Source organism: Wyeomyia smithii, chromosome 3 (assembly GCF_029784165.1).
Source record: "Wyeomyia smithii strain HCP4-BCI-WySm-NY-G18 chromosome 3, ASM2978416v1, whole genome shotgun sequence".
NCBI classification, from domain to species: Eukaryota; Metazoa; Arthropoda; class Insecta; order Diptera; family Culicidae; genus Wyeomyia; species Wyeomyia smithii.
This window is the reverse complement of record NC_073696.1, coordinates 251,568,026-251,584,900: the sequence shown is the minus strand read 5'-3', so window position 1 is coordinate 251,584,900 and position 16,875 is coordinate 251,568,026. Positions and strand designations below refer to the sequence as shown.

The 16,875-nt window shown below is 37.2% G+C and overlaps 3 protein-coding genes across 3 annotated transcripts in view; 2 read left to right on the top strand and 1 right to left on the bottom strand.

Moving 5' to 3' along the window:
* The first annotated feature begins 562 nt into the window (after nucleotides 1–562).
* On the top strand, nucleotides 563–3,872 carry LOC129727724 (katanin p60 ATPase-containing subunit A-like 2). The gene is made up of 4 exons (XM_055685821.1): nucleotides 563–685; nucleotides 748–1,325; nucleotides 2,805–3,526; nucleotides 3,727–3,872. Exons 1-4 carry the CDS (start codon nucleotides 674–676, stop codon nucleotides 3,870–3,872), a joined length of 1,458 nt encoding a protein of 485 aa, XP_055541796.1. The 5' UTR covers nucleotides 563–673.
* Nucleotides 3,873–3,899: 27 nt separating this feature from the next.
* On the bottom strand, nucleotides 3,900–5,185 carry LOC129727725 (survival motor neuron protein). The gene is made up of 2 exons (XM_055685822.1): nucleotides 5,003–5,185; nucleotides 3,900–4,932 (listed from the first exon to the last, which is right to left on the bottom strand). Exons 1-2 carry the CDS (start codon nucleotides 5,024–5,026, stop codon nucleotides 4,105–4,107), a joined length of 852 nt encoding a protein of 283 aa, XP_055541797.1. The 5' UTR covers nucleotides 5,027–5,185; the 3' UTR covers nucleotides 3,900–4,104.
* A 1,876-nt stretch (nucleotides 5,186–7,061) lies between these two features.
* LOC129731556 (uncharacterized) overlaps nucleotides 7,062–16,875 on the top strand; it is a 70,769-nt gene continuing 60,955 nt past the window's right edge. Inside the window, exon 1 of the mRNA XM_055691648.1 lies at nucleotides 7,062–7,793. Coding sequence (XP_055547623.1) covers nucleotides 7,768–7,793 — 26 coding nt within the window. The 5' untranslated portion in view covers nucleotides 7,062–7,767. The remainder of the gene's footprint in view (nucleotides 7,794–16,875) is intronic.

Sequence of the window (16,875 nt, the reverse complement as noted above, 5' to 3'; positions counted from 1 at the left end):
TAGTCCCGGAAGAACTTATCTCGCAATGCTCATCCTGCTGAGGTATCACTGACAATCAGTTGTAAAGCAGTGTCATCATAAAATTATCAATTATCGCCCCTAGCGTATTGACCGTTATCCTGGTGTCTAAGGCGCCGCGTCATAAACGTTCGAACAATAAAATGTGTCTTATGAAAATTCCGACAGATACGGTTTTTCGCATGTTATACAATCTAAAAATATCATATCATAGTCTCGATTGTCCATCGGGTGTCTCATCGCGGTCTAATCAATTCTTTTTTAAACCTTCTAGCAGGTGTTATACAATTACAGACAGACACTTCCTCCGGAAGTTTTGACTCGGAAAGTGTTAAGCCTGTAGTACACTCTTTGTCTAATGGTCAAATATTTGACCTTCTGACATAATGGTCCAACCTACCAACGCGTACAACAAACCAAAAAATGTTTGCTGTTACCAAACCTGGTTCCTACGCTACGCGCTTCTAGGTCACGTGCTCCGTTGGCAACGACACAGCAGGCTACGTTTCATGTTCGTTAACACGCAAACAGGACATAATTTTCGTTTATTGCAAAATTGTTTATTTCAGAAAACCTTTTTCTGCCTGCATTTGAGTTGTTATTTAGTGACTCGGCACTGATCCGACATTTTTTTTTGGAAGTTCTCACTGCAAAGATGTCGTTTGAGGTTCGAAATCATACATATATTAAAAAAAAACATGTTTTCAATTGAAATCTATCATCTTTCAGCAAGACAAACGCTCACTTTATGAACGCCGTCGTAACATCCTTTACCTGGTGGCCAACTATTTCTCCATCATGGGTCTCAACCAATCGCGTCAGGCTCTGCTGGACGAAACTCACCTAACGGAGGAGTTCGAGGTGTGCGATAACATCGACCTGGACACGATCTACCAGGAGTACTGCAGTTACTATCTGCTCAAGTTTGGCAAGCAGCCACGGGTGGTGAAGCGAAATGAATCCAATGCTGTGCAATCGGCAGTCCCGGCACTGCCACAGCGGAAGCAATCTGGCTACCGGAAACGTGCACAACCGACTGGCAAACCGCTGGCTGTAGCACCACGTGGTGAACCGGAAGCGGACATTAACGACATCAAGGGATTGGGAACGAATCTGGTGGTTTCCCAGCTGGTCAACCAACAAACTGCGCCTTTGCCGATTGAAGCGGTTAATCCGGTACCGGCAGTTGCCAAAATAACGGAGAATGGAAATCATAGTGCTACAACGATGGCTAGCTTGAGACCGTTTATCAGACTGCATGAAAATTACTCGAGTGAATGGAAAGAACTCGCCGATGTAGTTTGTAGGTAATGCGTGTTTATCAATTGTCGAATCGGATACCTTCTGTACGTACAACAAAAGGACACATACGGAAGTAACATTATTTAATGGTTTGAACTTATATACACGCTCACTCTAGATAACCCAAAACTAAGTCAAAACCTAATCAGTTTCGCTAAAACCGTATGTACTCAAAATTTAGTAGAAGTTGTTTTACTCATTTTTGAGTACCACCGAATGTTGTAAAAATTGAGTAAATATTACCCATATTATACCTGATGCGCGATGCGTAAATGTTACTCATTTTCGACTCAAAAATGAGTACTTTAAGCTTCAATGAGGGAATTTCGGAAAAATCATCATTATTGACTCGATATTATTATATTTTGCCTTTTTAATGAATTTTATTTAAAAAAAGGCTTATTTCATGAAATTTACCTCTGTTCGCTGGGACACGGGAGATCTTTGAATTTATTCGCCGTATATCCAACCAACGAGTCCTGGTGAAAAAGAAAAATTGGCATTAGTTGCAGTCAATTATTTCAAATTATGAATTACCTACCGATAACAACTAATTTCAAACATTTTTATTTCTTCCTTTTTTCAGACGGTTTGCTTGGTTTTCTGTTTGCTTTTAATTGCAAAAAAAAAATAACAAAAACAACACGCAAGCACCAGTTACCCAATTTTGAGGAAATTTGCCGCCATGATCAATTTAATTCTACTCATAATTTGACATCTTCGAACAACTGAAAAAAATGATTAAAGTTCAACTCAACCGCTGAGTAGCCCAGAGTGAGCGTGTAAGTAATACATTTCAATGTTCTTAAATTATTACTTAAAAAAGAGAACAAAAACATGGCTAACACTTTATGGTCCAGTCGTAGCCTACATGTAGGCGCTATAATACAGTTTTTAGGTTTTTCGATTTTTTTTTAAATTTGCCTGTTAACTGTCCCAAAAACAGAATTTCACAGAACTCTTAAGGCTGATACAAATTTCGAATTCTTTTTATGTCCAAGAATATCAAAGTTAGCAAAGGGGGTGGCAAAAAATAAATAACACCGAGACAAAAAAAAAAGAAATATCTTTGATCAAAGTTTATGTGCAAGTATGACGTTTGTAACTTGCACTCAAATAATTGTTGAAAAATAACACTTTATTATTATTTTTATTTATTTCGCTTGCCTTTTGACGACACTCTCGCTGTCACTGGACTTGTTTGTTGCTAAATAAAGCATTTATGCTGTCGGAAAACCAATAAAATGAACAAAGCGGTTTGAGCTTTATTTTTCTTCCCCTTCCAATATTCAAGATTTTTGAAAGGGGGGTTGACATAAAACGAAAATAAAATTTGTAACGGCCTAATTAAAAAAACCTGTGACGCTTGTCCATACCATCTCTGTATTATCTCTACGGTTTCCGCCATTGGGGCACCTCTGAATTGCAGCTAATGTTTGAAATGTAAAATGAACCCAATTCACGCACTCTTTATTAAATTTCAGGGACCTCATCAAAAAGGACCTCCAGCAGCGCTGGAGTCAAGTAAAGGGCTTAGATTCTGCCATTAAACTGCTAAAAGAGAGCGTCATCACCCCGCTCCAATATCCGCAACTGTTCGTAGGCTTAACCAAACCGTGGCGCTGTGTGCTTCTCCACGGCCCCCCGGGCACAGGAAAAACACTGCTAGCCCGGACGCTCTGCTCGGAAACCCGAGATTCGATTACGTTTTTCAACGCAACCGCAGCGACACTGATATCGAAGTGGCGAGGCGAGTCCGAAAAACTAATCCGGGTACTGTACGATGTGGCCAAATTCTACGCTCCTTCTATAATATTTATCGACGAGTTCGATGGATTAGCCTCCCGCAGAGACTCCGTCGGAGAGCACGAAGCTTCCAAGCGGTTTAAAAACGAGTTCCTCTCGTTAATAGATGGACTGGACAGTGGGACGGATGACGAAAGAGTTTTTCTGCTGGCTAGTACCAACATACCGTGGGAGATAGACCCCGCCTTCTTGAGACGTTTCGAGAAAAAAATTCTCATAGATTTACCCGATGCGCAAGGCCGAAGTTCGATCATTAACGAATTGCTGCCAGAATACAGTGATTGGAGCGCCAAGCAACAGGAGGAACTGGAACGCATAACGGTGCATTTCACAGGAGATGAGATAAGGATAGCGTGCAAGGAGGCGTCAATGATGGTGATACGAGATCAAATTGGACAAGGTAAGTTAGAGCTCAAATGTTTCGTATTTATTGGATTTCATTTGATTTTACAACAATGAACTAGACGTTAAATATCTTAAGATAAGTGGAAGATGTTACGCTGTTAACCGCCGCATCGGAAAAATGATTTGATTGCACATGGCTTATCTAATCAGTTTGATAATTGGTAATTAAATTATGTAACGCATTTCTGCTTTTAGGGCCACAGCCGGCTAATCTCACAGTGAGACCGACCGCAGTCAAGTTCACTCAGCTGAGAGCTGCACTCGATAAAATTAAACCTGCATCGCTAGGATTGATTGAAAAGCACAAAGAGTGGAACCGAAAGTACGGTAACGGTCCTTGAGAAAAGCAAGTACAAAACCCGACCATCTTCTATGAACAACCGTGTTTTTATTATCTCTCATTTTGTTAAATTATTTTGCGGAACTTAAAATATTCAAATTCCTGATCAGTAAAAAAGCGAAATTCATTACGAACTCCGCTTGTTTTACAAACGAACGAAAAGAAGGATCCTTACAAGCTAAAAGTAATATAAGTCAAAAATAGAATACCTCAACAAAAAATTACCCTCCTCACTAAGATGGTCTTGCTCGCTTCTGCGACATCTTCTGTCCGTGGTAAAGTCCTGTGTAATAGCCGCTCATGTACCAGGACATAAGCATGGCCGAGAGATTTTCTGACTCGAGATCGTCCTCATCCTCTAGCATCGGAGGCATTGGCGGTGGCGGCGGTACCATAAAGGAAGCACCCATTCCCATCGGTCCGGCACTGTAACCGGCAGCTGGCATCGTGGACGGGCCCGCCTTTGGCATCCGAAAGTTCGGGCTGTAGTTGATCCGAATTTTGCTTGCTTTTCTAGTAAGCTTTTCTTCATCGTCGCTTATCTCCATCTGCTGGTGTTGATCGTCTTCTACAGCCAATTCTGCCGCGTCCTCACGCTGCTTACGGCGGGCTTTACGACCCCAAGAAGGAACCAGGTTCTCCACCGGAACCGTCTGTTCATTGTTATAGCCAATGTAGCGAATAAGGGCTTCGCCCTCCTTCACAGCCAGTATTTTAATCTCATAGTCGACGCCATCATCGTACGTGGCACGGTAATACTCCCCCGGCTTGAACACAGCTTTTTCATCAATTTCACTAGAACCTTTCTCTGCAGCTGTGGCGCCTTCTTCGGAAGGCTGCTCGTCTTTCACTGCAGCGGCTTCTTCATTTCCGCCAGATTCGGCCTGCTGTCCGGAGGACGCAGCGACTTTAGCTGCTAACATTTTTTTGTTAGTTTTCATAGCCAACCGCTTAGCGACCTCTTCCTTGACCATGGCTAGCGATTCATCATATTTACGTATAATTAACGTGTCGTCCCAGATTTCGTCTGTCGAGTGGTCACTTTCGGAACCGCTCGAGTTCTAGAAAAACGAAACATGGAGGACAAATTTTTGCATCACACTCTGGGAGTTGAATCAGTTAAATGCTCACCTGTTTAGCAGACGCTGCGTTCATTTGATTGGTCGGTTCGAATAACGGATTCAAAACACGAATTTTGGCTAAATAAAAGTAATAATCAAAGAGCAAATTCAATTCTCAATGCGAATGAAAGAATGGAGATTGTTTTTCGGCGTTTTCTGATGCGCGGTGATCATTGACAGTTTGTGCAGTGCGAGCGTCCGAGAGGCAAAACAAACTAGAGTGCGTTCACAGATGTGCCAGGCAAAGATGCCAGTGTGTTTTTAGCTACTGAAGCTGAATCCATGCATTACATAACGATAGCATTGTAATATTTATTATCTGTAAGAATGGAATTAAAGTATTTTTGCTATACAAATGCATTTTTATGTCAACATTTTCGTTTCATTTGGCAAATTCTATTGACTTATCACGATAAATTTTGTTCTGCTAGAAAAAAGTTGAGATATATCTTCACATCTGACATCCCTGGACTAGAGTACAATTGGCTTTCCTCAACGGCCAAACGTTTATACGTTTTATATTTCACCATTTAAAACAAAATTAAAACGTTTAAATCATTTCGCATTTGGTTTTTTTTTTTCAAATAAAAGTATTTTAATCTTTTTGATTGCTTTTTTTTCAATTTTTGACCTATGGTTAAATTTATAACTCAAAAAAAAATGGAAACTAGCTTAGAAAAATATCGTGGAAATATAAAAAAACACGAAGGAGTTAAAACATAATAACTACAGCTGTCTCATATTCTACGCAAACTTTACGCAAGGTGAGACAATTAAGTTGGAATGGCAGTGTAGTACTCATATACATCCTGAAATTGAGAATCTTTCACTACACGTAAAGGGGGCTAGAAATTTTAATGGCTGGGTACTACGGGGATATTTCTAATGTTTTAAATGAGAAAACATAAGGCGCAAACGGTGTGACAGTAAAAACTAAAACAGCTAAAATTTGATCTCGTACTAACATATAAATATTTTAAAAAAAAGTACGCAAAAAATCACCTAATTTGGGTTAACATAGCGTTAACATTTCGAGCAATCTAAATTCTAAAACCGAAATTCATGAAAATTGCCGGGTCTCCCAAAACAAAACTGTTAAATGACAAGTGTCAAGGACACGAACAGTCAGAAACCAGAAAGAAATAAGCTAATGAAGCCTTCAGGGTACAAAAATAGAATAATTTTTCTTACCATGGCTCTGAAAGTTACAAACCATTGAAGTCCACTAGACGCTGATGGCTGTTCACAATAAATGTACATTATAGGATTTCTGAAACCGATGATTGAAAAACCAAAAATGTTCTATGCAGAAAAATCATGTTAAAATTGTGTTAACATCTTGTTTTTCAATTTATCAATAAATTGCCATAACTGCAATCAAAATATTGTAGCATTCTTATGAAATTAAGTATATGAAGCTAAGAACATAAAAGAGTGCCCATACACTTCATGGGGTTCCCAATATTCATTTGGGTAAAACCCCTAATAATAATAACCGGAAAAACGATTGACTTCTGGACTACCCACAGTACCGTAGAATATTTTCCGGTAGTCGTTTTGGATTATATCACCAGCAGGTAAAAGTTTGGAAAAAAAGAGAGGACATTTTCAATGGTAAAAATACATTGTATACCTGTTACACGTCGGGTAAGGGAAAAACAGAAAAGTTAGAAGTAACTTTTCTAAGTTTAGCTTTTGGATATGAATTGTCTTCCAGTTACATCTTGACAATCTGAGTTGCGTGATTTGAAAAAATGAGAAGAGAAGTTATATGAGACAGGTGCAAATATATATCAAATAAAACACAACTATCTTTGTTCTATTCGCGAAGCGCCTTTAGCAGAGTGCGGTGTTAAAGTTTTTTTTTTCTCTTACTCCATTCATCATACGTAGAATATAGAGCATAAACAGCGAATTGAAAAGCAGCAGAAGAGCATAAAACAAAAAAAAACACTCACAAACATCATCAGGTGGTGTGGCCCGCACAGCCCAAACAAAACGCGCTGCTGCTGCTTACCTACCGAGCTGAAAACAACGCGGCGCCAGCAGGCGAAGCATTCGCGAATTGACAGCTGACCGGGTTGGACGTTTTTTCGTGCATAGTAGGCAGCATCGCCAAGCAAGCACACGTGCTTTACCAGCGGAGTATCATCGGTACCGCTGCCAATAAATCGAAGAGCACCCCCGAAACAATGCGCTTCGCGCTAACAATTGAATGCCGAATAGCTGCGAAGTGTGTTAGTGCTTTTGTGCTCTGGAAGTGTTGATAACAGTTTGGTCACCTAATTAACAAGGCAGCTGAATTCGACTAATTTTCACTTAACACTCCCAAAGTGATGATATTTATTACTGTCGCTGACAGCGGGATAGTTAATTCGTGGTGTGAGTTACTCGGATAATCATTAAAATGTATACAAAATGAAGAAAACGTGATTGTGCATTGTTTTTTTTTCGGGGTGAAGTGAAATATAATGTTTATCTCCGATGTTTTCGGATATTCTTCAACCTATAAGTTGATTATAACCTAAGCAAATGGCACAATTATGCGACGGATGTATGCGAGCTGGTGGAGTTGGTTTTAAGATTTTTACGGTGATTGGTTTATTGTTTCGAATCTCAAATTAGATGATTGCTAAAATTGTCCGAACCGGTGCAGTGGGCATTAACAACAAGTGAACAATCGCGAGCTGAATTTGCCATACGTGGATCGTGTTTTTTCTTCTTCGTTTGTTTAATCGGCATCTTGGAATCGAAGCGCCATACCGGATTATAATTATGGGGCTATTTGGATGGATCAAAAAGTGAGTATGGTAGTACTTATATTAAGTGATGTTATTATACTACAACACGGCCCATTGCTGTCATTAGATATAGTGCGGGGCTGAAGTGCGCCAATTTGGGAATGAATTATCTGAATTTAGTTAGTTTTTGAGCCCTGAGTTTATATCCTGTGGAAATTACTGTTAGTCCAGTATAACTTATCTGAATAATAACAAAGTTAAAGAATTTATTCCAATCGATATGTAGAAGATTAGTTTTTATTGCAAATGTTACCCCAACAAACAATTTGTTACTTTTAGTTTATTAGGCTATTATTAAACGGATTTCTGCTTAATAGACTTAATCAACAAAATTGTTTGCTGGGTACTGCATGTCGGATAGACGAGCATTTTGAAGATTCAACATTTCCATGTTCCAACAAGTTACACCGTTATGAATTACAAAAAGGGAAATATAATATTTAAGAGGGAGATTGTACTAAGCGGTATACGAGATTTTTCATCAATTTATGAATTGCCTTTTCAATCAAATTTTAATTTTTTAACACATTTCAACTATTTATTTAAACTGGAGTTTGAATGTTTGACATCCTGACAATATTCAAACAAACAATTCTGTTGTGCAACAGTTTATTGCTTCAATTCAGCCAAAATACATTTTACAGTGGCTTCCTAATCTGTAAATTATTTGTTGGGATATCAACAAAGCCGGATTAACGATTGTGGGGGCCCGGGGCCCAGTTTACAGTGAGGGCCCCAAAATAAAGCAAAACCGTTTTCTTATCGTACGAGTAAAAAACATTTATTTGTTATTGAAAAGTTTCCAAAAATTTGCTAGAATTTTTTCTTACGAGTTTTTTTTTGCAGAGAATTTATTGATTGAATGAATAATCAACATTCAACTCCTTCAGAATATTGTACTCTCAACTTAACGATGCTAAGTTTGACAGCCTTCCATTCTTCATAGTCGTACGCAACCTATTTTCAATCAGTTTCATCTTCGAAAAAGACCTTTCTCCAGTTGCGTTCGAGATCATTAGGCTCAAATAAATCCTTGAATAAAATAATTGTTGCAAGGCACTAACGAGTTTTCGAATTTTTTCTTCATGTAATCTTCTGTTTTGAGCTCCACTTTGATATATTCGCGGGGTTTTGTGGCGATCGCTCATTTTGAATAAATGTAATAATAAATTCGGTTCTTGCTCACTGTTTACAGCCAGATCTAACTGTCGAATGATTTAGACCAGAGGTGCCAGATGTTCTCGAAAGATGTCTGTAACTGCTCGAAATCCGGAAATTTTTTTCTTGATATCTGAGAAAAAAACCTACCGCAATTTGAAAAAAAAATGCTATCCACAGGCAAAAATTTGCACACAATTTGAGAAAGACTGCGCAAATATAAGGCTACACTGGCAATAATCTACAGAAACTAGGAAAAAACTACACACATCTGCAGGTCAATAAAATCTGCATTTTGCAACGCAAATCTGATATCCCTGATTAGGACAAGTAAACTTATTTTTGGAATCAACAGCAATGCATTAAAAAACTTGTGGATTATTTTCTTTCCTGCTTGATCTCCCATGCGCGCTGGTTCGATTCAAATGGTGTGTTAATGTGTGTCATTCCAAGAGAATCGAAGGTGAACTCTCACGGATGTTGTTGTAATAATGACGCTCGCGAAAAAATAACACTGAAGGAAAGTTTCAGATTAAAATGGTCTGTTCAAATTTTCTTGCTGTAAATTGAACTTTTGATTGAATCTCATTTTCGATAGAGAAAAGAACTTTTTCTCGTTTGGTGGGGGCCCGGGCCCCCCCTTAAATCCGGCTCATTTCTTTTAAATAGGAATATAATCCTAGTACAATCCAAATCCAATTTTAATCATTTCAAAATCCATTCAATATCCAGACCAATTCAAATTCAATAAAATTATTATCCAAATTCAATCAAAACCCAATTCCAATCTATATAAAATTCATATCCAATCCAAATCGAATCCAAATCCGCTCTAAATCCAATCAAAATTTGATTAAAATCCAACCCAAATTTATTCCAAATTAGTCCAAATTCAATCCAAATCAGATTTAAAAACAATCCAAATTTGATCCAAATCGACTTCAAATCCAATCGAGATACAATCCAAATCCAATCCAAATAAAATTAAAATCAGATTTAAATACAATCCAAATCTTATCCAAATCCAATATAAATCTAATCAAAATCCAATTTATATACAATCCAAGTACAATCCATATCTGATCAAAATCCAAATCAAATCCAAATCCGTTTCAAACCCGATCCAAATCCAATTTAAATCAGATCCAAATCCAATTCAAATCCAATTCAAAGACAATCCAAATGTGATCCAATCCAAATTCAAATCCAATCCAAATCCGATCCAAATTCAACCCAAATCCGATCCAAATCCAATTTAAATCCAACCCAAATCCAATCCAAATCCAATCAAAATTCAATCCAAATCAGATCTAAATACAATCCAAACGCAATCCAAATCTGATCCAAATCCAATTTAAATACATTCTAAATCCAAACCAAATCCAATCCAAATCCAATCAAAATCCAATCAAAATTCAATCGAAATCCAATCTAAACCCGTTCCAAACCCAATCCAAATCCGATTGAAATACAATCCAAATTCAATCCAAATTCGATCCAAATCCAACCCAAATCAAATCCAATCCAAATCCAACCCAAATAAAATCTAAATCCAATCCAAATTCGATCTAAATCCAATTCAAATCGAATCTGAATCCGATTCATATTCAACCCAAAACCGATCCAAATCTAATTTAAACCCAATCCAAATCCAATCCAAGTCCAATCAAAATTCAACCCAAATCAGATTTAAATACAATCAAAACGCAATCGAAATCTGATCCAAATCTAATCTAAATACAATCTAAATCCAATTCAAATTCAATCCAAATCTAATCGAAATCCAATTCAAATCGAATTCAAATTGACTCAAAATTCCAATCAAAATTCAATTGAGATCCAATCCAAACCCGATCCAGATCCAATTTAAATCCAATCCAAATCCGATTCAAATACGATCCAAATCCAATCCGAATTCGATCCAAATCCAACCCAAATCAAATCCAAATCCAATCCAAATTCGATCTACATCCAATCGAAATCGAATCTAAGTCCGATCCAAATTCAACCGATCCAAATCCAATTTAAATCCAACCCAAATCCAATCAAAATCCAATTCAAATCAGATCTAAATACAATCCAAATCTAATCCAAATCTAATCCAAAACCGATCCAAATTAAATTTAAATCCAATCCAAATCCGATCCAAATACAATCCAAATCCAATACAAATCGACTCCAAATGCAATCAATATTCAATCGAGATCCAATCCAAATCCGTTTCAAATCCGATTCAAATCCAATTTAAATCTAATCAAAATCCGATTTGGATACAATCCAAATACAACCCAAATACAATCCAAATCTGATCCAAATCTAATCAAAATCCAATCCAAATCCAATTGAAATCAAATCAAAATCCTATCCAAATACAATCCAAATCTGGTCCAAATCCAATCCAAATTCAAATCCAATTCGAATTCGATTCAAAACCAATCCAAATCGAATCCGATCCAAGTTCAATTCAAATCCGATCCAAATCTAATCCAAATTCAATCTAAATCCGATCCAAATCCAATCCATACCCGATCCAAATACAATTCAAATCTAATTCTGATACAATCCAAATCCAATCCAAGTCCAATCCAAAACCAACCAAATTCCAATCCAAATGAAATCTAAATCCATTACAAATCCGATCCAAATCCAATCCAAATCCGATCCAAACCCAATAAAAATCCAATCCAATTCAAATCCGATCCACATACAATCCAAACCCAAGATAAATATGATCCAATTCAAATCCAAATCAAATTTAAATACAATCTAAATCCAATTAAAATCCAATCTATATTCAATCCAAATCTAATCCAAATTCGATCCAAATCGAATCCAAATCCAAATTGAATTTTGATCAAATTTATTCCAAATTCGATCCAAATCCAATCCGCTTTATATTGAAATATCACATTTTTCGCTCTAACTTTTTTATTTAAAGTTTTACCTTAAAACTATTTTTGAATGGCTTTTTTAGAAAAACAATTTGCAATGCTGACATCGTGAATACCACAATTCTACTCAAAGTTAGGCACCATTCACATACCACGTGGACAGATTTTTAACTATTTTAATCCCCTCCCCCTCCCCGTGGACAACTGCCCATATAAATTTTATAAATTTTGTATGGACCGTGGACATTACACAGGCTGATTTTTTTAGGCTGATATATAAAAATCAGAAATCCGTGAGTAGCTAAACAACCTAATTCAATTTGAAAATATGATAAAAAATGTAGTACATAATTTTAGAATTTCTGTATTCAAAAGTACAAATATTTGATTTTTCGGTATTTTGTCTAAATATTAGAATTAGTTATCTTTAATTTGAGATAAAAACATCGAGAATCGATTGACTGATTCGAAAATTATGAATTCCTGAAAATAAATCGTTTCTTTCTGGCCACCCTATTTCGGAACTAATCGCCCAAAGAGCTATAATTGTACTCAAAAGTGGCAGCGGCAAGGAAAAAACAACCTTATTCCACATACATATTATTTTCAAAAATCAATAACCATCGACATTGAACCAGTCGATCGATTTTAGATGTTTTTGGGTCAAATTATAAATAATTAATTCTAGTTTATAAAGAAAAAGAAAGAATTAAAAACGTGTACTATGGTGGCAGCGAAAATGATCATGTAATCGACCATGTACATTTTGTTTATTGAGCTAAAAAAATGTTCTGTGTTAAATTTCAGCTCAATCGGACATGATTTAGGGGTTCCTCAAAGTGTTCAAAGTTATGATGTTTCGACTCTCGAAAATGAACATCCCTAATTAAAAATCTAATTCAAAATGCCTAATAAACATTAAAATGATTTACCAAACCACATGTGAATCAGTTTTAATGTGTATTAGGTATCTTAAACACCATTTTTTTTATTAAGAATGTTAATTTTCGAGGGTCAAAATACTGAAATTTTAAGAGCTTTGAGGCACCCCTAAATCATGTCTAATTAAGCTGAAATTTCGGCAAAGGTTATTATTTTGGGCAAATAAACAAAATGTACATGGTCGGATCTTCAAAATCGATTTTTCCATATATCGCATTGCCACCCTAATGTGTACTTAAAATGCAAAAATTATGAAATTTTTATAATTTTTATCATGTGTTCAAATTGAATTTGCTCATATACAAAAAAAACATATTTTGAGAGTTTTCTCTACATGTAGAGTCAAATACGGCCTTCGAAATAAAGTCAAGAGATACTTTTATGTTTGCCCCAAAAGAACGAAAAACAAATTAAAGAAAAAAAGGTGTTTTTTTAATCTAAATCGGTTTTTCCAAAGATAGATTAAAAAATTTGACGTAGAATACGTTTCACCTTTTAAGGGTACCAATATCGAATGAAACGGCAGAATGTAAGATTTTAAATGCTGTCAACTTTGCTATCACTGAACGGGTTTCAGTCATTGATGTCTCATTTGAAAGAGAACAAACTTCTCTACTTTATGAAAACAATTTTTGAAACATTTTTTCATAGTAAAGAGGTTGAAATGTACAGCCAATTTGATTATAGTTCAACCAATCGCTTGCTCAAAGCACAGTCGACACTACAGTATACAAACTATTTGACTTGTGCATGTGCGTATGTTGTGCAGGACATAAATGGTTTCGTCCTGACATGTTTCAACACGTTCTGGATAACCAGAAATTCAATATTCTCATTTATATACCTATATTCATTGAAAATTTTCAAACTAAACTTTTCACGCTAAAAATCCGTGCCAACGGGGCTTGAGACCATATTATTAAGAGTAGCACCATCATCATCGAAGGCGGTTTCAGGAAACAGTCGTCGTGACATGGGTCTACATTGGTATTATCTTAACGATGTGCTTGTTGACTAATGTACTTCTCGTTCAACGTTCGTCTTTATACCTAAAAGCGAAGCGCAGTTCAGTTTAACCTTTTTTACATTCTTCCATAATACCACTTCCGCGGCCCCGCCTAATTTTTTTTTTCAACTCTAATATTTATTTAAGCCCAACCAAGTTAGAAAAAAATCTTTTTTCATTCTTATCGTATATATTTTACAATTCATCTGTTCCCTGAACCTCATTCTTGGATAGGTATTGTTTAAAAAACTATATCCTATCCACACACCTTCATAAAAAATTACTGTTGAGTCTAAAAAATTCCAGCTAAAAATGTGTTTTCGAACGAACAACCATTTTGAAGGTACAATTAAAAGACCGTTTATTTAATTCAGCAGTGCATCTGATGTTAGAAACCATCGGCTTCACAAACGACCATAGAGCAATTCAGGTGATGTAATTAGTTTCACCAACGCTTCAACTTCTATTAAGTTACCATCCATCTTCCAGCGGAAGCGGCATTCTGCCGTTCTGGAACAGTTAAACTATGCACAACCGGTCCGGCCGTTCAGACCACGACAAACCACACTCGTATCGTTCCGTATCAGGTGCAATCTGCTAAAACTGTGTCACCATTCAAACACCCAGCGCCAATTTAAATTTCCTCTGCACAGCTCCGATTGCGGTTCCTCTTCTGCTGACCCGATTCAGTTTCCAGCAATGGCCACTGCACTGGAGCGCACTTTTGCGCTAACATTCCTAATGCATGCCCACCCACCCAAGCTGTTACTAAACAGTAGCCAGCTGCTGGCTTCACAGCGCGAGATTCACCTAATAATAATTACATGTACTGTTACTGTTGCGAACTAAATATATATAAAAAACAGAACGCCGACGAAACCAAACAAAAACATTCCGCAAAAAAAGAAACAAGATTTGTTGCGAATCTCATATGTGTGGAACAACAACACGCTGAAACTGCAATCACATGTGCCAACCAGTGTCATATCTTTGCGACCCGATCACTGTGACCGTCGCTGCTGCCGGGTACTATTGTTGTCGGACAGTCGGCTGCCGGTCGGCATTATTGTTGCGGCGGTGATCGAGTAGGCGCGGATCATTTACCCTCCCTTGACAACTGGGCGCTTAGCGAACGACATTGTTATGCTATTTACGACCACTGACCACCCCCACCCTCCACAACCGGTGCGGTTCGCCGGTAGCGTGAACTTTGGACAGGTGTGTACCCTTCTTCTGCGGTGCGTACCTACCTTTTGTAACCTGCGTAACTCCAAGCTAAGCCATCTGGACTGTTTTCGATTTTTCCCTGTGGATTGTCACGCTTGGGCGCTCGCGCATGCATGAGCGAACAACATTTGCTAGCGGAGCGTCATCGCTTCCATATTGACACAACCACGAAGAACGAACGAATCATGCTTTTTATTCAGTTTATGTTATGTTCATTTCGCTTTCAAGGTTTAACCCACGTTATATTGAAATTGAACCATAAACATTCGGTAGCTTCAGCTTATAAAAGGAAAATTCGATAACAATTATGTCACCTTAGTCACGGTACTTCCTACTCTGTAAATCATTTCTGAGAAAGTGACAATTCAGTGTCATTAAGGATGACACTTGTTGGAGTCTAGCCTAACTAGAAATCAAGGTCGGTCCAATTGTTTGCTGCTTCCGCTTTCAACCGGAGAAAAACTCCCTCAATCAACCGCTGTGAACCGTATTTCCTTGCAAGCGAGTCTGACGGACAAGATTTATTTTGATTATTTCGCCACGGAAGCTGACTTTAGGCGAAACAAGTAGATGATGGTTTAGCTTATTCAGTACTTACTGTATAAAAACACAATAAGTTCTAGCTTGCTGAGTTTGCTACCACCTGTCAGTAAAACCAATGTCGCGCGATGCCGACAAACTGTGTTTGTATAATCTGTTCTTTTTTGTACAATCTACAGATTTTCCTGTTCTTTGTTCTTACCGTAGCAGGCTTTATTTTTCTTTTGTGCAAAAGAAAATTTCACTCCCACCGACCATGACGACGGATGCCGCCACTTTGCACCGATTTCTGAATGCATAGCCCAGGTCACGGTAATAATGTTGCTAATTTTGTTCTTTCATTACTGCTAGCAGCAGGTGTAAAGCGATTGTTGATTGTACTTTGGCTGGGACACACAAACATTATGAGCCTTCATGGTAGAAAGACTTGGTAAATAACCTCTCAGTGGTTTGAATGGTTCAAGGACTTGAACGGTACCTGCGAAGTTTTTAAGAAAGTATCCGGAAATTGTTCACACACTTTAATTTCAATTGTATTTTTACCAGAACCTCTGACCCTGAGCACGGCGCCAACACGAACTTACCGAGGTTGACGTTATAAAATAGTTCGAGCAAGTGTTTTACGTAAAAAAAAGTAAGAAGTGAAAGACTATTAATGCAGATCTCTTTCAGGAAATTGATGATGATGATGATGATGATGATGATGATTCATAGTTATCCAAACCGAGTCAGTCTTCACTTTACTCTATTATGTATGTTATCATCAGAAAGATTGATTGATGCATTCACAGATATTTTATCCAAAAAAAAAAAAAAAAAAACAACTAAACAGTATAGTTGAACTAATTTAATTTTATGTTAAAGTTTCCCGAAATTCGGCAAATATTGCAGCAACGAGTGATGAATTTAGGAATGCTATGTGCGAAACAGAAACCAAGAGAGGTTTCTTGATTCAGGAAATATGAATTCATTTAGATATTTTTTTTTAATATAGATGAATCAATATCATTTATAAATAACATACAACGGCCACAACCGGTGCCTCCCGACATGGTTTTAAATGTTAAATATGTGTTTCTTATATGGCTGCGCTGATCACAATCTTCATTAAAAGTGTCAAGAATGTCATCTTGCGTAAGAGTTGTCATTGGAGGTACGATTACACTATTTATTGCATTGACTTCTTCAAGCTACATACCTCGAAATTTCTTTCATTTCTGGAACTGAAGCCAAAATTTTCTCTTTACTTATTTCCACTTGCATTTTTTTACCTTAGGCGACATCCATAAATTACGTAACGCAAAAAAATGTAATTTAT